Raw genomic sequence first — 22,005 nt, forward strand, 5'->3', positions numbered from 1 at the left:
TGCATCTCCCTTCACGGTGCGTGGGCAAGAGCCTGCCCCAGGCCCTGCCAGCCCACGCCACTCACCTCGGGTTACTCTCTTCTTATTAATAAAACATCACAGAAATGGTCTAAAGACCCCCAAAAAGCAGCAGGTGAAATATTCTATCCTGGAAGGGAAAAACAACCAGGCGAGGAGGAACGGTGTGGTGCTCACAGCAAGAGAAGCCACAGGAAAATGCATTTCATGTTCTAAATCTGTGGCTGAGAGCAGCCAATGGCATCCCTGTGGCTTTTCCATGGCATCCCCATGGCATTCCCAGTGGCATCTCCATGGCTTTCCCATGGCATCCCCATGGCATTCCCAGTGGCATCCCCACCGGCTCCCACCGCATTGTCCGCTGCCCTGGACAATACAACCAGCCACCATAGAAGCCCACCACAAAGGTTTAAGTTGATTTTTATGGGTTCTCTTTCAAATTCAAAAAATGTGACCAAGTGCCACAGTGCAAACCGCAGCTTCTTGACTTGGTCAGTTAAAACACGCCTGACAGAGGTTCAGCTTTTTGCCCTGACCTTCATTTTAAATCAGCTAAAATAATATGAAAATAAGTATCGCACCACCCTTAACAGACGTTCAGAAACCTCAAGTTGTACTTCACTAAATCTATATGTAAACAAACAAACAGAATATCAACCTCAAGCCCATGCTTTCTGAATTGTAATGAAAACTAAGAAACATCACACACACTGTGTGTGAACATAGCTGATTAACGTTAATGGGTTATTGTTATCCTTTTATAAATATTCAAATTACAGTCCAGTCCTGCCCAGGAGTAAGTCCCTGCTCCGAAATGCCCCTTGCTGTAAGCAGCTCACTGCGGGGTCAGAGCCACCCGGAGAATTAGTTGCAAATGATGGTCGACTTGAAACCAGCATCTCGTTTGGGACGTGCAATGCTACCATGTGCACGCAGGACCATGAAAGCCCTTATTTGACAGAGATTATAACCAGTGGGTTTGGAAACGTGTGTTTTTTCGCTGCTGGTGCACTCCTTTGGCCACGCACTCAGATCCCCACGGTGCTCATTAATCACCGAGTATCACCAGGTCTCGCGGGCCGTCACCCCAGGTTAGAAATGCTGGGGTCCCTTGTGACACCTCTTCTCTTTTCCATGACTTTTTCCATAATATAATTTGACATTTAATTTAAAATTAATGTCCTTTTCCCCATGTAACATGTCGCCTGTTCCTCTTTGGTGTAATAACGGTTTCAATTATCCACAGGGGACACATGGTATTTTGTTTGAGTCACAGAGCATGAACTGCAAATGCAGATATTGTTATGTTCATGTTTCTCTTTAGAAAATTGTAATTTTAAGAATGAGTAAGGGCACAAGATGATGATATTGGATTATGGGGGGGGTTCTGGTTTGCTTTTTTTTCATTTCATAAGGTAGGTAATGTTTGGTAAGATTCCTGAAAATTTTGGCACTGATGAATGGCTTCTCACAGGTCTGATGGCATTTGCTTACCATGGTGATCCTGGCACGGGAGTGGAGGCCACGGGCTTGTTGCCGTTTGATGTGCTGTCATCCTCATTTACTAGTTTAAAAGAATGATCCTTGAAAGACAGATAAAGATTAGTCACCAAATAAAGCCGAGGCAGAAGACAGTTCTTGTTATACAGATCACTCTGAGGTGAAGTGGATTACCCTTACAGCCACTATTTCACCAACAGCTCTAGGAAGGACCAGCTGCCTTGAGAATAGCCCAGATAAACGGGCCCTCATAAAGATGTCCCCCACTTACAGCCGTGCAAATGAAAAGCCACCAGACCTGCTTTTGTCCAGGCCAACGGCTCACTTGGGACCACGGTGGGTATAACTCTGTGCACTGGAAACGATCCCGTATCCCCAGCACAGCTCCAGCCCCAGGACAGTCCTTCATCCTGACTCCGATTTGTGCAGTTCAATAGTTTAAAGAGGTTTTTAAAAGAAGAGAGTCCATCACAGACCTTGTTGCCATCGCTCTCCACAGGGACACTCTTCCTCTCCGTGTGTAAAATCAGGGTCGGTGGGCAGGAGGATCTACTCGATTCTTTGACATTATCTGTAAGGGGAAAGGATTATTTTTCTGTAGTGTGCAGTAAGTAGATCTCCAGCAAGGCAAAACTGGCAAAGAAAAACCAAACCACTCCTGCAGCTCCAAGTCTCCTCACCTCCTCCTCCCCCCTCAGTCCTTTATTTACACACACACATGTGCCAAGGACCGTATCACCTCCCTAAGTGCCGTGCTGGATCTTATTGGGACACATTCACATGCTTTGCAGTGAGGCTTTCATTGCCCTGAGGTTTTTGTCCTGCTTTCCCTGAACACAACCCTTTTTTCCACAGGCCATGCCCATCTCCCCAGGGGCTCAGAGCTCCCTCTCCCCCTAGCACATGCACGAGGAACCAGAAAACACATTTACCTAGCTGACATCAACTTTTAATTAATCATTACGAGCATTAATACAAATACATAGATGTTAATTGGCAGACTTAAACAAACTGTTGCACATGTGAAATTTGGCAGAGGAGCTTCCCACAGCTGATGCAGAAGAAATGAAATAGGATTGAGAGTCTAAAGCACTCGTAGAGCTCTGTATTGATGCACAGAGAAGTACAATGTACGGCATAACTGCTTCTCTCTCGCCTGCCCTGACCCTGCTCTTTAACAACTGAGGATCGGCTTGAAGAACTGAGCATGGACACAATTCCCATTTGAACTGCCAATGCCCAGGGCAACCTCTCTTCTCCCTCCTTCGAAAAGCTCCCTCACAGCATCCTAAAGCTGAAGGCCCAGGGAGGGACTCGGGTGCTCAAAATAGAGCATCAGTGGCACAGTGATGCAGGTGAACTTCTGCAGCACACAGTTCCTTAGCCATTCCTGTGTGAAATATACGTACACAAAACTTTGGACCATCAGCACATATAAAATAAGATGAAATTTTAAAAAAAATTAAAATAAAATTTTGAAAAAGATAGTCCTGAAAGTCACTGTGCACGTCAGGAGTCATCTATTTTTATATCTACAGTTGAACACTGTGACCATTCTTCCCTAAGAATAATGTCAAGAGAAGAATAACTCAGGCTTGCGCTTGCTCCCGGAGCTCCCCTGACCCTCTCTGCTCCCCGAGGAGGACACGAGCACGGCGCCGTTGGGGCTCCTCACATCCTCAGAGGTTTCCTCTCCTCTGCTCACGCTGCAGTTGGCAGCTGGTGCCCATTTTTGCTCAGTTTCACTCTTTTTTTCATTAATCAACCTTCCCCCCCCTTTAACTTAAGTGCATCAAATAAACTGCAGTCTGACAATTAAGCCACCGCGACATATTTCCAACATAATCAAGCAGCATTTTTGCCCCTAAACTTAGCAGTGTAATCACTAACGATGTGCTCCCGCGCTCGCTGCCGAAGGTTGCGCTGGAGACGGGAGGATAAAGATACCTGATTAAAGAGACTTCTCCGAGGCTCCCCGGCAGGTAGGGAGACATGAATAATTCACAGTATGAAAAGTAAAGGTGAAGTAGCAAAACTGTCTTGGGTATATCACCGAGGATGTAGGTGTATGATCATAAACATCTTATTAAAAGCAGAATTGGAGAGGGAGAGGAGGGGGAAGAGGGGAGAGGGATTCACTCCAGAAGTAACTATGGAGAATAGATTTAAAAAATTTGTTTTGCAAAGGTATTTAGAGGCCAAACCTCCATTAACCCCAAAGGAAGTTTAAAATTTTGATTCTAACTGTTTCAGAGAATTGGATTTACTTGAAGTGCATGCATCTAAACACTGAGCTTTTATTACCCCACCAGCATCCCTGCCAGGCAGCTCTGTCTCTTCCCACAACCTCACTGCTTTTGTATTTTTGAGATTAGCCTAAAACCCACCCTGGCTGATCCCCAATTCCTCCCCTGTTGGTTCTGGCTCCAGCCAAGCCCAGGATTTCAGTGCTGGCCACGTCAGCCGGGCCCGTGCCCCGCTCCCGCCGGCGGGGATCCCACCTTCCCCATCACCTCCGCTCCCGCTCCTGCCTCCGCACTGGATTTCACCCTGTAACTTGTCTATTTTCTGCTTTCACTGGTTTCCCAGTGCCCTGCCAAGCTCTCTCTCCCCTCTCAGAACAAGTCTCCTTCAGCAATGCTTTTTCCCTTCCGTAGCGTCTCTTCCCACTCACCCCTTTATTTTTCTGGAGATTTGTAACGAGAACAGTAAAATAACAAGGACAAATCCTCTGTTTATCGTACGATACTGTGGGCTGTACGCCTGCTGCAGAGTCCAAGGACAAACTCATTTCATTGCTGGACTTCTCAGGCACACAGCCAGCACTGCCCAAATTGGTGCTGTCTGCCACTACCCTGAGAGCAGCTTCTTTGTTAAAGCAGGAAAAGGTGAAAAACTCCTGCCAGCATATCCCCTTGGACACGGTACCACCCAGCTCCCAGACTGGCTCTGTGCCTGTGTTTTTTGGAGCTGCACAGGCAGAATCATTGCTACAAGCATCCCTACGAGCATCACCACGAGCATCCCTATGAGCATCACTAAGAGCATCGCCACAAGAACCCCTACAAGCATCGCATCCCACAGAGCAGCTCCAGCTCCCACCAACTCCAGCCACAGCACAGGGTCCTCCTTCATTCCCCTCCTCCCCCCCTGGGCACGAGGCCACTGGACGCCCATCGCAGGGGGTTTCTCCCCGGTTTTGCATTTCCCCCTCATTTAAGCCTCATTTCTCAGCCCCTCTCTCCACACCCCCGCACGCTGGCCCAGGCAAAGCCGGGCTCTGAGTCAAAGACCTTCACTGAGTTCTTGCTGACCTTCCTTCCTCTGCTCTTTGCACGTGAGTCTTTTTAAAAATCAAGATCTCAGCCCTGATCTTCAAGGCGCTTAACGATCTGATCTCTGAATATCTATAAAATCATGCAGAGCTCTGTGTGGGCGGTAGTTACGGCTCCACCTCTCTTGTACCTACTGGAATGCAAAAAAAGTCTGTTTTCTACTTGAAACTGGGCTTTTCCAGCTTCCAGTACAAAAATAAATGCTTATTGGAAGCCAGGACCATTGCAAAGTTTACTCCTCCTGCTCCAGATACACAGAAAATTTCATTAATGTGGTCTTCATAGAAAGAGGGATTTGGTGTTGTCATGAGCAAAATCCAACTGTGCCAAGCCTTGCTGAAGGCACAATTTTCTCTCTAGAAACCAAGTCAAAGAAAGGCTTATCTATATTGCAAAACAAAAGCGTGGCTGTAACACCGTATGAAATCTGTAGGTTGGTTTAACACTGTGGCTGCAGCAGGCAGCAAGGTGTGATTGTACACGCCTGGTGTGTACATTGAAGTGCTCTACATACTAGATGGAAGATTCATGGCGTAATGTGTTGGTACTCCAGTTGTCCACCCCAGTCCTTTCTTAGAAACAACCCCTGTGTTTTGGTGCTCCTGGGCTGGAGACGCTCAATGAATACATTTTTCAAGGTCGGTCTTTAGCTTTTAAATTAAAAATAAAAAAAGGAAATATTAAAAATACCCCAAACTTGGAGGACGATATCTTCTTAAACCACCTCTCCACCCTAACCACCCACCAATGCGGAGCAGGCTGGCCTGCTTGACTACACCCCCAGGCAGGAGAAGGTCCCAGCACCAGGTCCTGGTGGGGCCACCAGCTGGTTCAGCCCCAGCCCCCACCGCCCACTGACACAGGGACAGGTCACCACGGGACTTGGTGAGGTTCTCAGCATCTCCAACAGCTTCCTAAAGGGCAGGTTTGCTTTTCTGTAGCACTTTGAAGCTGATTTGTGAAAACACCTTTATTACTGTTATTTGCTCTTAATTATGATTCCTACTTTGATTGTTTTTCTGCTGGAGATAATGACAGTTTGTAACAACCTAGAGAAAAGAGGGTGATCCCCTCAGAAGCACCAAAGAAAAATCCATACTATACTTGAGTGAAATTACCATTTTTCTCTTAGGCGTAGTTGGCAGTAAATCAAAGATGACAAAAGGAGGAAGAGGAAGTTATTTTGTATTTTCAGGAAAAAGCTGGAAAGAAATATATAACGTTCATCTTATTTACATTACTTGTTTGCATATAAAAATGTAATGGTTGCTCTCCCAAACTGACGGCCTCCCAACAGAACAGCCCTTTGATTTAGGCAGCCTATTGACCAAACGTCCCACTGGCCTTTATCAGAAGTCATCTACTCATCAGAAGGCTTTATACCGTTAAATCCTTATTCAGCACGATGGATAAAATCAGGAGTGTTTGTGTTTTCGAATCTGCCAAGAAGAGGGTTATGAAATATATTTGATATAAAATAGATTAGAAACCATGGTTCCAGTTGTCAACAAGCAACAAGCTGCAGATCAGCATGACCCTTGCACAAATCTTCACCTTCTCTCCCCGTATTCTTTGAACAGTTTTAATATTTCCTCCATCTCACTCGCTTCTGAGAAGAAAGCGAGTCAATACAAGTGACTTTAAGGAGGAGTTTGCAGGTCTTCAAGCACAATAACTGCACAGAGGATAAAAGAAGAAGGTGTTTACCAAAAGCAAAGCAAACCAGACAAGAAACTTTAAACTGCGTATGTCGAAAGAGACGTCTATGAACTTTCCTTCAGTTTTAAGGTGTCTGTGTCATAAAATTTTCAGCCATTTCCAGAGTGAGCCGGAATACTCAGCAGCATAAAGTCAATCACAGGATCTTATTCAAGACAGGTACGGCAGCAGGCAGACCTGCTTCAAAGGGAGCCTCCAGCTCCACTTATGGATTTCCCTGGCACAGCTGATCACAAAGTATTCCATGAAACTTTTATCTTATCCGTGGGTAGAGCCGATGAGCCTGAGGTACCCACAGAGGAACCGGCTTCGCTGGACAAGTGAGATCTTCCATACCAAAAATGTGTACATGAACAAACACGGTACAAACACATTCATTTCTGACCCTTCATCACCTCCACAACCACGTTAACCCCGAGATGTGAAGGATCAGATAAATCACAGCTGAGCCGATACCTAGTAATTCCCGATAAATGCCAGTTTTTGCTCTGGAACCCAGCTGGGAAGGTGGGTTCAGGACCCCACATGGCCGGTGAGGGCTGGCAGCCCCTCTCCATCCCCAGGTTGGGCAGAGGAACAGCCCCTCCAGCCCCATCGTAGCATCTCACCTCCATTAACAGGGCTCCTGACTTCACAACAACCTAAGAGGGATTTCACCTTATTAGGAAAAAAAAAGTCTCCGATTTCCTATTGAAACCTGACTGCTTTTCCACCGTGACTTGCAAGGGGTATATGTGAATCTAAATAATAGCACACGGCTTCCTCCAGCCACGGGGAACAGCAAACCCCTCCGCTCACCACAACACACACACATTTACATGACAGTGAATAAAGCGGCTTTATCGCCCGGCGCAGCACAAAGCTCCTCGGAGGCCGCAGCCAACGAGGCTTCACGGAGCCACTATCCAGGAGATAACCACATTATCGCTGTAACGCTCCTCAATACCACCAGCCTGGGACACGAAAAGCCCAAGGACGTTTCAGGAACTTGCCTTTTGTATCACCAAATGCAAAGCAACTGCCAACTGCCCGACCGAGGGAACAGGCTCCAAAACGCTAAAGCAAACATCATAAAATCTGAGCTGGCTTTTTAAGGGTCCCCCTATTTTTATGCAGAATGGGAAGCGTGGCTCTGTTGAGAAGTAGGCAGGCATCCAACATATGCTCCAGCAACGTAAACCCCATACAGAAACACAAACACACCTGGTAAGGTTTGCTCCATCAGGTTGGTTGCCATGAAGGTCACCGCCGGCGCGGACACAGCAGTGACCCGGGTGACTTGTGTTGGCATCAACGGTCCCACGTGAGCATCCATCCTGGAGGCAGAACCTGCATTCAAACCATAAGGAAACCTTATTATTTTTTTCCCAGAAAAAAAAACAACTCACTTTTTTCCCAGCCCTATTTCAGAATACTCTTTTAACCTCCTCTCTACCCATTTCCTCTCTACCCATTTGCATGGTTAAACCAGGAAGTTTTGTGTTTAGTTGCATTACTGGTCTTATCCAGCCATGATGTCCACCGATTCTCAGCAAATAAGCATCAGTGGAAATTTTAAACTAATGAAAACATGGTCCACAAAATAAGAATTTTCAGGGTTATATCAATGCTTTCAGAACAGCTTACAGCAAGATCAGTTTTCTTGTTTAAGACTAAATAACACACCTCCAGTTTGTTACTCATCACAAACCCTTTGTGTCCCACTCCATCCATGGGAAATTATTTTGCTGACAATTTAAAACAGCAGCTTTATCCAAGGGACTCACACTCTGCTGAGACTACTCACTAAACAGAAAATCGCTAAATTGCTCATACACATTATTCACAATAAAGTAGTAACGCAGGTCTGCTGCTAAAACTATGCTAATTAAACCAGGCTACTTATTCCTTGAGAATTGGCCACTATTGCCAAATTTGAGGTCAAACCTTGAGCATCAGTTTCCCATTAACTGTGCATTTAGACAGGAAACCATTTTTCAGAAACTAGAAGACGGGGTACCACATCATCTCATCTCAGACATGAACTCAGGTGTCCCATCAGGAGGCTCCATGCTCTGTTTAGAACCCAAAATTTCAAAATTAAACAGGGAGTAGTGACCTATCCCTGGTTTAAGGCAGACTCTGGGAATAACATCCAAGCACGATCCAAGCTGTGGAATTTACTGTCCTTTCCTTTCACTAACCCCTCGAACGCTTCTTATCCCAACTCCTCCGCATCTCACAGCAACAGGGATCATTCCTGGAACCTTCACTCCGTCAGAAAAACTCACTCACGCTATAAACCTCTTCATTGATTTTTGCCTCTCGGACTCCAGCTGCCAAAGCAGATTATTAAACCTAACTCTCACCAACATGGTGACACTTTGCTTTTTTGAATGCAACTATAACATCATTTTACCATTAAAAAGGACACTTTTTCTTCCTGAAAACTGTAGTCTTGGGTATTGTGACAACACAAGAAGGTACCTCCTCCTATAAAGGGTTTGAAGAAAGAATGATAAGGCATTTATGGAAGAGGAACAGGTCGGTGTGATGTTTGTTGTGCTACCTACAGCACAACGTAACTGGAGGCACTTGTAACCTTGGCCATCTCTAACAAGACAGTGAACCATTTTCCAGCCCGAGACAATGTTCGGACCTCAGGCAACGACAATTTCTTTTTTCTGTTTTTGTAAAAGCCCCAGGCAAAACTATTAACTTTGATGAGCTCTCTGGATATAAAGAAATGCCGAGGAACCATCAATTCCAACACTGAAGTCTAAGGTGCCTCCGACCACACGGAGCAATCCAGGCAGCAGCAGACTCACAACGGCCCCTCCGGTTTGATGGAGATGCCCAGCAGGACACACGCGTGAACAGACCAGAATTCTGGTTTCCAAACCCTTGGAGACCAAATTCAGCCAGGATTTCCCTCTGTAACTTAGATGTACGGTGCTACACAATTAATTCCACCAGTAATATTTTGTAGAGCAAGAGTTGTTTGGTGTTCTTTGGCTTTTCAATTTAATAACAATAAAACCGACACTTTCATCCTCTCACTTCCAGAATCATCAGAGACAGATTAAAATCATATTTCATCATCTGATCCCTTCCGATTCACGTGGCAGCCTCGCTACCTACAGCAATATATACGGAAAAGGCCATGCAGCTATTCTGAATTTACCCAAAATGACCTCCTTTAAAGATACCAACAACTCAAACAACACTGGAGATGAGCGTGGCCGGGGATCTCTGGCTTCTCCTTTTCCACCTTTACATTTGCAAAGGAGGAGGGAGCAGCTCACACCTCCAGATGTGAAGCTGAGCCACCTGATGGGCTCAGCACAGGTCCCACAAATAATTTTCATGATGTGCTTAATTCTCTCCCCATAGTTGGACAAACACTCCCTGAGATGGGCTCTGCTTGTGCTGTTACCACAGCGTGTGCTGCGTGTGAAACGTGACTTTCCAGTAGATAATTTCAACTGCTGCTTTATGTTGATTTATTTTCACATCCAGGAATAATAAAATTATCAGTGCATCTTTTGGTCTGATGGAAGCAATTAGCTCCCAGCTCCCATCCACATTGGAGGCAAGCATGCACATATATACATACAGATATATATTATTTCATACATGCAGATGTGTTCAAGTGCTTAGTTTAATTACATCTGATCCTCACCAAATAAGCTTGAATGATTTAAGGCAATCATAACCTTTAAGGAATAAATATTTATGCTTTCTAGGTCTTCGTGCTCATAAAAAGCAGCCTTTGCAATGGATGGATCTGGAATACAAATAAACTCTGTGGATTGAGTTTAATGTCAGGATGCAATATAAGCTCTCAGGATGAACCCAACATAACCCGGGCTGGAATAACACCTACACATGAACCTACCACCCCCACACACTCTGCATTCTATGATTAAGTTTAGGCAAATTTCACTGTAAAACAATACGAGGAGGGGGAGGATAAAAGTTATCTTCTCCATGAAGTTTCTGACTATTGTCAGAGCCAAGGAGCCCTGGTGAGTGAGTCGTGCGTCTTGAGAACATCGGTCCAGTTTTAAGGTGATTTCGGTGCAGAGGCATTTTACTGTCCCCTACGAACACAGGCCACCCACGACTCGACCCAACTGCAGTGGGGGCTCTGCAAGGACACAGGAGACAACAGAGGATGAGCAGAAGGTTCAGAGATCTGAGGATCCTCTGCAAGTGCCACTGACTTGCCCTGATTTGCATCCCTGATGAGCAGACGCTGATTTACATCCCTGACAGAGGATGAGAGAAGAGCAGCCCCCGTCCCTCTCCCCCCTGTGCCCAGCCAGGGCAGCTCGGGGAGGCCAAGTCCCACAGCCACACTGGCCAAACTGGGAATGGCTACAGCCACACTGGTCAAACTGGGAACAGTCCGTTGACAACCCCGTCACCCAGCGTGTCTGAACTGGCATTTTTAGGCTGTTGCTTCAGCACCTGAGGAAGAGAACGTGAAACTCCCCACCACGTAACTGACCGACTGCCCCATCTCCAGCAGAACCATAAGTAGCTCAGAAACAGGACAACAAATGGAAAATATACTCTAGCACCCTCGTACATAGTTAATCTGTGCACGCACTTCACCGTAAGGCAGCACCTTCTGATTCTGTCCCCGGCCCTTGGGGTTGTCCCCTCTGCTCTGCAGGGCTTCCCACACCTGGGAAAACCCCCGGGTCTCCCCTGCTGCTGGCTCCCAGCTTCATCTCCTGACCCAGGTGAAGGCCCAGAAGATTTGTGTTGCTCAACTGGCTGATGTGCAGAGCTGCTGGGCTCAGGCGTGGGAAAATGGGAATTTTGCTTACTTTCCTGTTCTGTTTTAATCTACTCCAGCACCTTGTTTTGTTCCCGGAACACCAGCGTTTTAATTCCTCTGCTTTGTCAGAAATTTTATTCTTGCTTGTTTGCATATATATTCATTACATTCTGCTGTGTGCAGACAGCATCACCCTTGGTTTCTAAAGAAGGTGAACATTTTCAGCAGTAAAAGCCCAAGAAAGTAATTTTAAAAAGTGTGCCCATGACCAAAGAGTCGAAAACCTATTAACAGTATAATTTTGTTGACTTTCAAGTCACTGATGCAACACTGAAAATCCCCCACTCAATAAGAAGCCCAGCAGGTACTCCGAGATATGCTTATTTCTAAGTCAAATGTGAGCCACAAGGATTCTTTTTTACATCCAAATTGAAATGTAATGAGAATGTATTAACAAAGAGCATTAAATATTCAGTGGCCTAGCTCTGCTGGGGAAAGCTTTACCTTACACCTCCCGAGGGACGGCAGAGCATCACTGATGTAGGGCTTTGCCCTTTTGACACTGTCTAGAGGAATTCCACTTCTGCACAGAAAAACCAAACAAAACCCAACCAACCCACCCCAGAAAGGCCTAAAGAGGAGACAACCCATACACATGAAATAAAATGCTAATATTGATTCTAAATGCTCAAAAGAGCTTTCCGCACAGCGGCAGATATGGCTGCTGTCTCCTTTCGTGGTGAGTACTTTTGTTTGAGTTTTCCTATTTTTAAACTTAAAAGCAGGAAAAAAAAAAAAGGAAATTGCTATTGAAGATCTATTTTGTTACCATACTGGAAAGTAGAGAAAATAATATATTCAGTGACCTGGGATGGAAAATAGAAGAATGGCAATGAGATGGAAGGGTAAAGGGTGATTCCAAAATGAATGTGAATTTCTAGGAAGGAAGAGCTCTCAGCAGGTTACGGGACTGCCCGGCACAGACACGAGGGACTCGGGGGCACCACAGCGAGCTGGAAAATGCATTAGCTGGCTTATGGATTTTGACACAGAATTTTTTTATTTTATTTTTAGTTAAAAATGGATAGTGTAGAAACTTAATCACCTCATTGCTATTCCATCAGATTAATAAATTGCCCTATAAGGGGGTCAGAAAATTAGTACAGGACTTTGACTCTTTGGTTAAATGAGAAATGCACATGTAACTATAGACAGATAGACAGATACACACAGGGAGACGTGCACAGATGTAACCACACAGCAGAAAGACAACCTGGAGAGCTGTCACCAGGCTTTTCTAAGGGATAGACCCATTTTACCACCTTTACACCGGAGTTTAGTGAAGCACTACCAACAATAATCATTTAAGTAATATGAAATAAGCAAATTCCTACTGCTTAATTGTAACTGTTTGATAGGGAATGGCTTTAGGAGGTAAATGTAGCAGAAAGCTCTTCCCCAGTGCAGCACCAGCAGCGCCTCTGCAGCACCTCTGCATCCCTGCATCCCCACATCCCTGCATCCCTGCATCCCCACATCCCCACATCCCTGCATCCCCACATCCCCATCCGGGATGCAGGCAATGCCAATGGCATGGTGCTACCAAGAGGCATCACAGTGGCTGGGCTGCTTCAGGGGCTCAACAGCCCTCCTTAAGCCCAACTTACAGCGTACTTAGGTATTTATAGACAGGTATCTATAGCTTTTAACAGAAACCCAGACTGACAATACCTTTTAAAAAGCAGGAGCAGAAAAATATGACCAGGGTGCTGAAGACCCAGGTGCCAACAGCATCACCCCAAAGCCCTTCACCTCCTGCTCATCACAAAACTTTTGGAAGTAATGAGTTTTTTAGTGCTGAACATTTATCCCCCAGAGCTGCCCCAGCATGGCTCCAGGCTCCTACAGAAGCAAAGTGCTTTTATCATACCTTCTTTTTTAGGGAATATTTGCCCAAACATTCCTGTGCTCCTCCACAAATACACTGGAAACTGCTAGTAGCTTTTGTAAAAATTTGAAAAGCAAGGTCAGTCTCGGAAGACTGAATGAACACCTCTGTTGTCATGACCAGCAGAGAAGGGAGAAGAAGAGAGATGCTTTAAGTGCTCGGACTGAAAGAAGGTGACGACAAAACCTCATCTTTTCTGAAGTGCCCCAGCATTCAGGAGAACACAAAGTGCTCTGAATGTCAAAAAAACTCCAACTGAAGGTTGCAGCTATTTAAACACCAGGAGGCATAAACCTGTAGGAAACTACCCCTCATTAGCTCAGGGAATTAGTTAAGGAGGTAACTGCCCATCTCCCTGCAGCTCCCTGACCAGCAGACACGGTGTCTCAGCAACCCAGCGCCAGTCACCTCCTCCGGCCACCCCTGCAGCGCCTGGTGTTCGGAAAAACCCATTTTATCAGCATTTACCACCAAGAAATTAAGGGAATTAAGGGTTTCAGCTGCGAGGGCTCTGCCCAGGGTTAATTCCCAGGTGCAAGGGGTGAGCGATGCTCCCTGCCCATCCCTGCCAGCCCCCAGAGCAGGGCCAGGAGCCCAGCCATGCTGCTAGCCCCCCGGGCACATCAAGTAGCCCACAGGCAACCGTGCCAGCGTGCTGGGAGATGGCCCAGCAGCAGCAGCTCCTGGCAGAAAAGGCCCTGCATTTGGAAAATATTTACATTTCATTACAATCATCCTCTGTTACATGTCTGAGTGCCAGGCTGGCAAGTGAATTCTGCATAAAAAACAGATTATTGGTAAATATTTTCAGTAGTCTCTCATGGACTGAGAGGGGTCAGGGAAGCCACACGGGGCAGGAAGAGCAGCAGCTTCACCAGAATCTACATAACAAATGGCTGTTGTGCCCGAAAAAGGCGCTTGAGAAGACAGATTCAGCTCCCAAACACAGTTAAAGTAGAGAAAATAAATAACTGTTTGTTTTGAATGAGAATATCCTTACTCAGGATGAGTACAAATGTGTATATTTGCTGTGATAGCTTGCAAAACAAACAATAATTTTTTTTTACTTAGTTCTTACAGTTCAGTCCTCTGACTGTGGCAGCATTTCCACTCGGGAATCTGCCCAAGTCCTCTGCCACTTTCCAATGACCAGACAGACAGACGGCAACTCCACACACGCTGTGATTCCCCCCAGCACCCCACAACAAAGTCCAATAATATGTTTCATATTTGGATTTTCAGTGGAAGTAGTTTGGGGGGTCTTTGATTGCAAGTCCCAGAAGTCACAGAATCATGGAATGGTTTGGGTGGGAAGGGACCTTAAAGCCCCCCCAGTGCCACCCCCTGCCCTGGGCAGGGACACCTCCCACCAGACCAGGTTGTTCCAAGCCCCCTCCAACCTGGCCTTGAACCCTCCAGGGTGGAATATCTCCCAATATTTGGAAATACTGGAAATCTCCCAGGTTTTTGGAACAGATCAATAAATTGGCAATGCCTCTGGAAATGTGTTGGCTCCTTTGCCAACGCGCAGCGGCCGCTCTCCTCAGACCGAAGTCATGATTTCTCAAATATCTGTTTGAAGAAATGAAATCGGCAACAGAAAACAAATGAAACAGGGCCCCGTCTCAGGTGCCAAAAGGGATAAAACAAAAGGGATCCTTTGTGAGCCAAAGCACTCGCAGTAATGCAAACTCACTGGGGTGTTACGTTCGGGGTCTCTGCCAGCTGCACACAACGGCTCTGCTGCGCGAGGAACAGCTTCTATCAGGAAATTTTAAAGGCACCAGAACATTGCACCAGATCCACATCAGCTGGGAGCTACGTGGGCAACAGCTACGGCTTTTCTTCTGCAAAAATGCATTTTAAAAATATGCAAAACCTGTGCCTAAAATTTATGCATGATATTATAGTTCATTAAAGAGAAATTAGGGTTCCTGAGAAAACAAATCTGTTTGGCTTTTTTTCTTTCCTCACCAGCTTCCTCTGTTCTCAGTGATTCTCGGGTCTGGCATCACACCACAATGGGAACGCGGGCGAGTTATCTTGGCAAAGCGCATTTCACCCCGTATCAAAATTGAGATCAGGGATGAGATCACTGATGATGAATATCCTCTCCCAAAGGCTGGGAGGCCATGAAGTGCTGAAAAACTCCCTGTTTAAAGGGCACCATCGACTCCATAACTTTAAGGCCAAAAGTGGAAGTAACACTGTTTTTTCTGGGATTTTTTTTTCCAAACCAAAGGGAGAAACGAAATGCAAACCCGTCTTCAGGGTGAATACAGGACGGTACCTCCAGCAGAACTGAACAGCATCTCCCACCACCAGCCCATCCTGAACTCAACCCCTTTCTCCACTCCTGTAAAGCTGAAAAAAGGAAATTTATATCAAGAATCTGACTTTTCTGGGGAATAATCCCCACCCCTCGCAACCCGGTTCAGCTGCTGGAGGCTACGCCCACTGGTAACTTAATGAAGCAACTCAGTGCTTCTACTATTCTAGTTGTTTGAAGGAAAATCCTGGGAGCATTTTAATATTTTCTAGCTATATTTTCATTGTCCAGGAAGCACTGGGTTACATCAAATCTGAATCAGTGTGGGATTTTTTTTCTTCAGGAAAGAAATACACAAAATTTAACAGAAAATCAGTATGATGAGGTGCTAAGAGAAACTGATATAATTTTTAAAAAAAACATTTGTGAGTTTATGGGGTTTGTATTTCTATGTGCAATGATCCCCCGTTCCCTAAAGATAAGATCAAAATCAAATTATCGCGTCAAATAACTGGCAAGCTGCGTGTCACTATCAGTCCCAGATAATTAAGTGAGATGTGTTCTGGAGCACAGCCAAATCCCGATAACATGGCAATTCCTTCTGGAGAGCCCAGTCACGATCATACAGCGCTCTCCTCCTGCATCTTCATTACCATCTTGTTTGAAACTTGGGTCTGAAACTATCCAAAGAGCTGCTTTTGGAAAAAAAAAAACTTCTGATTTCGCGTTGCTGCTTAGTAAGGGCAGGCTCTTGTCGTCCTTCCGAAGCCAGAACTTGCAGGACATTTCTGGATGACTCCTTGAGTGCCCAATGGACCGACCCAGCCCAGCTCCCTGAGGTGGAAACATCAATGGCCCTTCCCATCCAGGAGGCTCCCAGACAAAGTCTCCCACCTCGGGATGCTCCCAGGCCCCGTGTGCTGATGCACAGAGGGGTCTGGTATCCTAATTTATTCCTCTTTTTAAAATGTTTCCTAGTTCTACAGGAGCCAGGTCGGGGTTCAGGAGACCAGGAGAAGTTCAAGAATCTCAGTTTGGGTTCCCATCTCCAACGTCCTGGCATTGCATTTCCTCCCACACTCCAACAGCAGGTTCTCCACTGCCAGCTTTGTACACACCGTTATTCCACAAACAGCCTCCGGAACCGTGGTTTGGATCACAGAAAGCTCAAGGTTTGTTTCTGGAGATGTATCTTGGCTCCAGCAGGTGCTACGGAAACAAGTGCTGGGTCCCTGCTCGCCCAGGATGGGTGGGTGGAGAGGTGCCACGTTCTGAGTGTGTCCCCTGACCCGCCGTGGGACACAGCCATGGCCACCCATCCTTAACTACATCCTATGCAGAACCACAGAATGCTTTGGGTTGGAAGGGCCCTTAAAGCTCATCCCATTCCACCCCTCTGTCATGGTCAGGGACACCTCCTACTGTACCAGGTTGCTCAACATCCCTTGTCCTTCATAAAGGAAGAACGGAGATGACTCTCTTCCTATCCAAGATCACACCAGAAAAAGGTCAGACTGCCCGACATGATTGCAAATTATGATACTGCTCTGCAATGTATAATTTTTATTCACTATGATTTTAACAGGACAATTGATTTTTAGGGATGAAGAGAAAATATGATTTCATCTCATTTCATGCAGGCGGATATTTACAAGATACAAATCATAAAGACAACATGGCTACAAATATTAGATTACAATCTGTGCTAGACTGGCACGGTTTTAAATTACTTTGCTTCTACTAAAGCTTACACCAGAAATTTTTTCCTTCATAATGATCTGTATTGATATCAAGTATATATTGCAGACACACACACAAAAATAATAATTTGAGGGAAAAAGAGTAAAATCAGCCACTTCACTTTTGCGATGAGACATATTTAGCAAATTGTTGGTGTTCTCCAGCTCGGATTCCCCGTCACCCTGAGCCTTACAGGACGGCCATACAACGTGCAGACAGACCGACAGCATTTAGGGTAAACTGAGCCCTCATCTGCCACAGACACAGCCACGTGCTGCCATGACTTTCCTTTAAAAAAAGGAAAAAAAAATTTCCTTCAACATAAACCCTATAAAAACATTTACAACTGAGTCTCCAGGAAACGCACCTTCAAACTAAGTGGGACATAAACAGCTGCTTAACCAGAGATAAAATCTGTCACCTTTAATCAAAAGAAAGTGGGCAGACAGGCCCATAACTGCAAAATAAGAGGCTCCATCCACAGCTGCCCAACGCTGCACCAGCTCCATGGGCAACTCCTTGGCCTTTCCTCAACAGATGCCAAGTGCTCTCAGCATCACTGCATCCCTACTAAGAGCAGGAAAAAAATCTCCAGCTCAAATGTGGCCACTGCAGGGAACAATTAGCACCTGATGTTGACCTTAACCCTGCAAAAGAGCATCCACGTGCTCGAGTAGATGCTCTCACTGGTTCATGACCCACACAGGATCCACACACTTGCAGCCAACTCCAAACCAGGGCTCGTTGCTGCACCTTCACCCACGTCCTTCACACCCAACGAATGCCACAGCAGCAGCCGCGAACCCGAGTGATGCTAAGTCAGCCAAAATGCAAAAATTCCCCAGAAACCCCAGAGCAGTAACTGGACATCTCAAGGCAGAAGGTGGCTTCTCAGGAAAGCTGAATCAGGAAGTTTTCTGAACTTTCCAACTACCAATTGATGTCAACGTATGCAACCAAAGTGAATTTGCCAGAAAACCTGGGGGTATAAAAGGTTCCAGCCCTTTCCCTCAGTGCTGCCCAAGTGAAATGGTTTCCCTCCATCCTCCACCACCGCCTGCTGCAACCCAGCCCTGTCCCACCACCTCCGTACCTCTCCTGCATGTCTCCCTGAGGGCACACACCAACCAGTTGGCTACTTACGTCCTCCCTAGCTCCATCCAATACAGCAAGTCCTGTGGTCTTACTCAAAACTGTCCTTTTTTTCCTTTACCTGAGCTCCAACAGCCTCGCTCTGTATCTGTTCCTGCTACAGAAACTGGTGGCTTTGCCCTGGCTCTCCCCTGAAGGCAGGAAAAGTTGAAATCATCACGTACCTCCACGAGCAAAGGCTCCGAGCACCGGCAGCATTTCTGTCCCTGGGGGATAATTTTAAGCTTTCATTCCAGCGTGCACTGACACGGCCACTTTAGGAACAAGGAACTGCTGAAGGAAATTGCTCGTCGGAGTGGGGACTGAGGACGCACAGATAAAAAGTCAGCAAAAATTTCTGTGGATCTGCAGAGTAAGTACAGAGCATCCACGAGCATCTCCTGCCAACAAGCCCAGCTGGGTAGGATCCTCCTGCCCACCTCCTCCTCTTCTGACAACCTGGCTTTCTGCAATTCCCAACAGCTGAGCAGAGAAACAAGTCAAAGTGGATTCAGAACCAAAATGAAGTCGAAACTTAAAAGTCAACAGCTGAAGGGCCACATTTGGCCTTTTCTAAATCCTGGGTACTGTGTTATTGAAGTTTGTAAATACCACCGGTTAGAAAACAACCAAAAAACCTGTCTGCCCTGAGGGAGGGGGAAAGGGATGATAGAAGCCACCTTGACACACATGAAACATCCCCAAAAGAAAGCCCTTTTCCTCCTGCTGCTCTCCTCTTGCCATTCAGCAGGCATTCACTGCCGGCAGCTACAACTCTGATTGCTCTTCCAAAGTCCTGCTGCCACTTTTGGGAAAGCAGAAGCTTCTCCAGCTAAAAGACTAATTAGGAATTCTTTTTAGATGGGTTTATAGCTTCCTCATTTCTTGCCCTTGGGGGAGAAACAGTTCTCCAGGTCCATACTCCCTGCCCCAGACCCAACAGCGCTCTGCTCCTCCTCTGGTGCTGCCGTTAGACCCCCAGCATCTGGGGTGGGCATTAATCCCCCCTGTGCATCACCAGCAGCTCTGTCTCTTGTCACTTGCATTTAATTGAAAAAAAAGCCCAAATCTAAGTGAGGCAAAAGTTAACACAAACCATTTCCCAACTTTTAATGAGATTTCTCATCACAATAACCGTAAAAGCAAGAATCATAATAATGGTATTAAAAATGACACATTTAATAACAGAAATATCAAGACCATTAAAGACAGCTTTAATTCTTATAGTTAGAAAAGCAAATGATGCAGATCCCCAGAGCCTCAGCTGGTGTCCCCATGTAACTGCCCGGATTTCTGCTGACCCAATGCTGGGGACACTCTGCTTGGGGTTGGATTCCACATCTTCAGAATGAAAATACAACTGCTGCCCAGAAGTTTTTTTCTCACTCTTTTTATTTTTAAAGATGAAAAGGTACAGCCCAGAAGGTGCTCAGGTTCTGAGCCCTCAAGTTCTGACTTGAAGTCATAAAGGTGAAATTCCCCATCTCTAATATTTCAGGTTTTCCTGCAGTGTTTCGGGTCAGGCAGCCACAGAAGGGAACCGAGAGACGCCCCAAAGATTTCAACTCAAGGAAAGATCTTGATATATTTAGCAACAGAGAACTTTAGCACCATTTACAGCGAGCTTCCTCACAGCTGCATACATCAAGTGTGAAATGAGATTCCCTCCTTTTGCTCTCATTAATTAACTCCCGGAATCCATCTCAGCAATCACAGGCTGTGCGACTCCCAGGGCTGGAGTTCCAGCTCTCCCTCTCCCGGAGGGTTCCTCCTCCTCCTCCTCTCAGCGAGGGGGCTGTCCTTACCAACAAACCCCTTCAACCTCCCCACCACAGACCAGCCTACGCCCACTTACTCATTTTTCTGTATTAATCACAGAATGGTTTGGGTGGGAAGGGACCTTAAAGCCCCCCCAGTGCCACCCCCTGCCCTGGGCAGGGACACCTCCCACCACACCAGGTTGCTCCAAGCCCCCTCCAACCTGCCCTTGAACCCCTCCAGGGATGGGGCAGCCACAGCTTCTCTGGGCAACCTGGGCCAGGCTCTCGCCACCCTCCCACCAAACAAGTTCTTCCCCACATCTAGAAACCAACGGGGTGTTCCTTCTTTCAATAGCAGTAGTATTAGAAACGAGCAATTCCACCTCATTCTGCTGACTTTGATAAGAGAGGGAAGGCAATTCCATAGAAAAGAAAAAAAAAAGAAGAAGAAATGAAAAAAAAGACCAAGTATCAGACTAGAAAAATCTCGTTTATTTCACGCCAGTAACCCAAGTGGACTTCTCCTCCACAAAGCACCCCGAGTCTCTATATTCCAGTGCCACCGTGGCCAGGGCAGGCTGAGCCCCCCCAGCACTGACGGTCGGGAGGAGGCAGCCCAGCAGAACCCCTGCCATGAAACCCATGTGAAAACACCACTGCTCCTAGATTAACTGTTAACAAGGAAAACAAATATTTGCTGCAGTTCTAGTCAACAAAGAAAATCAGCCCCAAATCTTCACTCTCCGCCTCGCACCCTGCGACTCCGGCGCCCAACTCCGGCTGGGAAAGGTGCCGGTGCCAGAGCCATCCCCACGTCCCCACTCACACAGCTTTGCACATGCACACACCAATACAGTGAGGGATGGTACAGAAAAAACATCACCTTTATGCAGTTTTTCCCCTCATTTTTTTTCCCTAGACCAATATCGTTCAACCCAAATGGCGAGACCCTTCCCTGCATTGGGGGCGCAGGGAAAAGCAGAGCAGAGCATCCCCAGGGACTGCTGGTCCTCTGGCTTGCTCTGTGCAGGGAAAGGGGGACAGGACAGCAGCAGACACCAAAATATATACAGGGAACCGCAAAGGATTCTGTAAGGCACATTTCCCCAGATTATTCTGAATTATGACAAATTTCTCGGAGTTACTGTTTTGGCAACATGGGCAACGGCACCGTGTCCCACGCTTCCCTGGATAAACTCATGCCATTTATCACCATTCATCATCACAGGGACCCTGGCTCTGATCGACTGTTCTTACATTAATACCTGTCTGGCTGAATATTCTCCTGATTTTCAAAATACTACCCTGAGGAAAAAGGTACCAAGGTGGTACCACTGATTAAAAAGAAATCTTGCCAGAATTGTGCCAAAAATTCAGACACCGAAGAGCTGGATCCCGCGATGAGGGACAAGGAAGGCACAAGGAAAGGCAGAAAGGGAGAAGGAAAATAATAAAAAGGGGGAATACTCTACCCAGCAGGGACAAAACCTCCTGCAGAGCCCACCATGGGCCATGATGTACCTGAGATGCCACCAAAAACTGGGAGGAAGGGTCTGGACATCTCAGTGCCCACAACCTGCAGATGGGGACCGTGCAGGATTAAACAAACTTCCCACCCCCCGGGCGGTAGCTCGGATACTCATTTGCATTCCCATGAATGGTATGAGCTCACCACCACATAATAATTGATTTAATTCCTGCAACACTCCTTGGGAACGCGTGGCCAGCACCAAACATTTGCAGAGGAAACGTACACAACGGCACCGAGTCCTCCCACAGAGAAAGGACGTTTATCTTTATCCTTCCCAAAGCCACTG

General features: G+C 46.3%; 1 protein-coding gene across 1 annotated transcript in view; it reads right to left on the reverse strand.

The window, feature by feature from the left end:
- The window catches only part of TCERG1L (transcription elongation regulator 1 like), a 67,901-nt gene that overhangs the window by 16,656 nt on the left and 29,240 nt on the right, over window positions 1–22,005 (reverse strand). The window contains exons 5-7 of the mRNA XM_014945220.1: window positions 7,776–7,901; window positions 1,995–2,089; window positions 1,513–1,601 (exon numbers count right to left, since the gene is read on the reverse strand). Of these exons, the coding sequence (XP_014800706.1) occupies window positions 1,513–1,601; window positions 1,995–2,089; window positions 7,776–7,901 (310 nt within the window). The remainder of the gene's footprint in view (window positions 1–1,512; window positions 1,602–1,994; window positions 2,090–7,775; window positions 7,902–22,005) is intronic.

The sequence above is a fragment of the Calidris pugnax genome, unplaced genomic scaffold (genome assembly GCF_001431845.1).
Source record: "Calidris pugnax isolate Ruff unplaced genomic scaffold, ASM143184v1 scaffold89, whole genome shotgun sequence".
NCBI classification, from domain to species: Eukaryota; Metazoa; Chordata; class Aves; order Charadriiformes; family Scolopacidae; genus Calidris; species Calidris pugnax.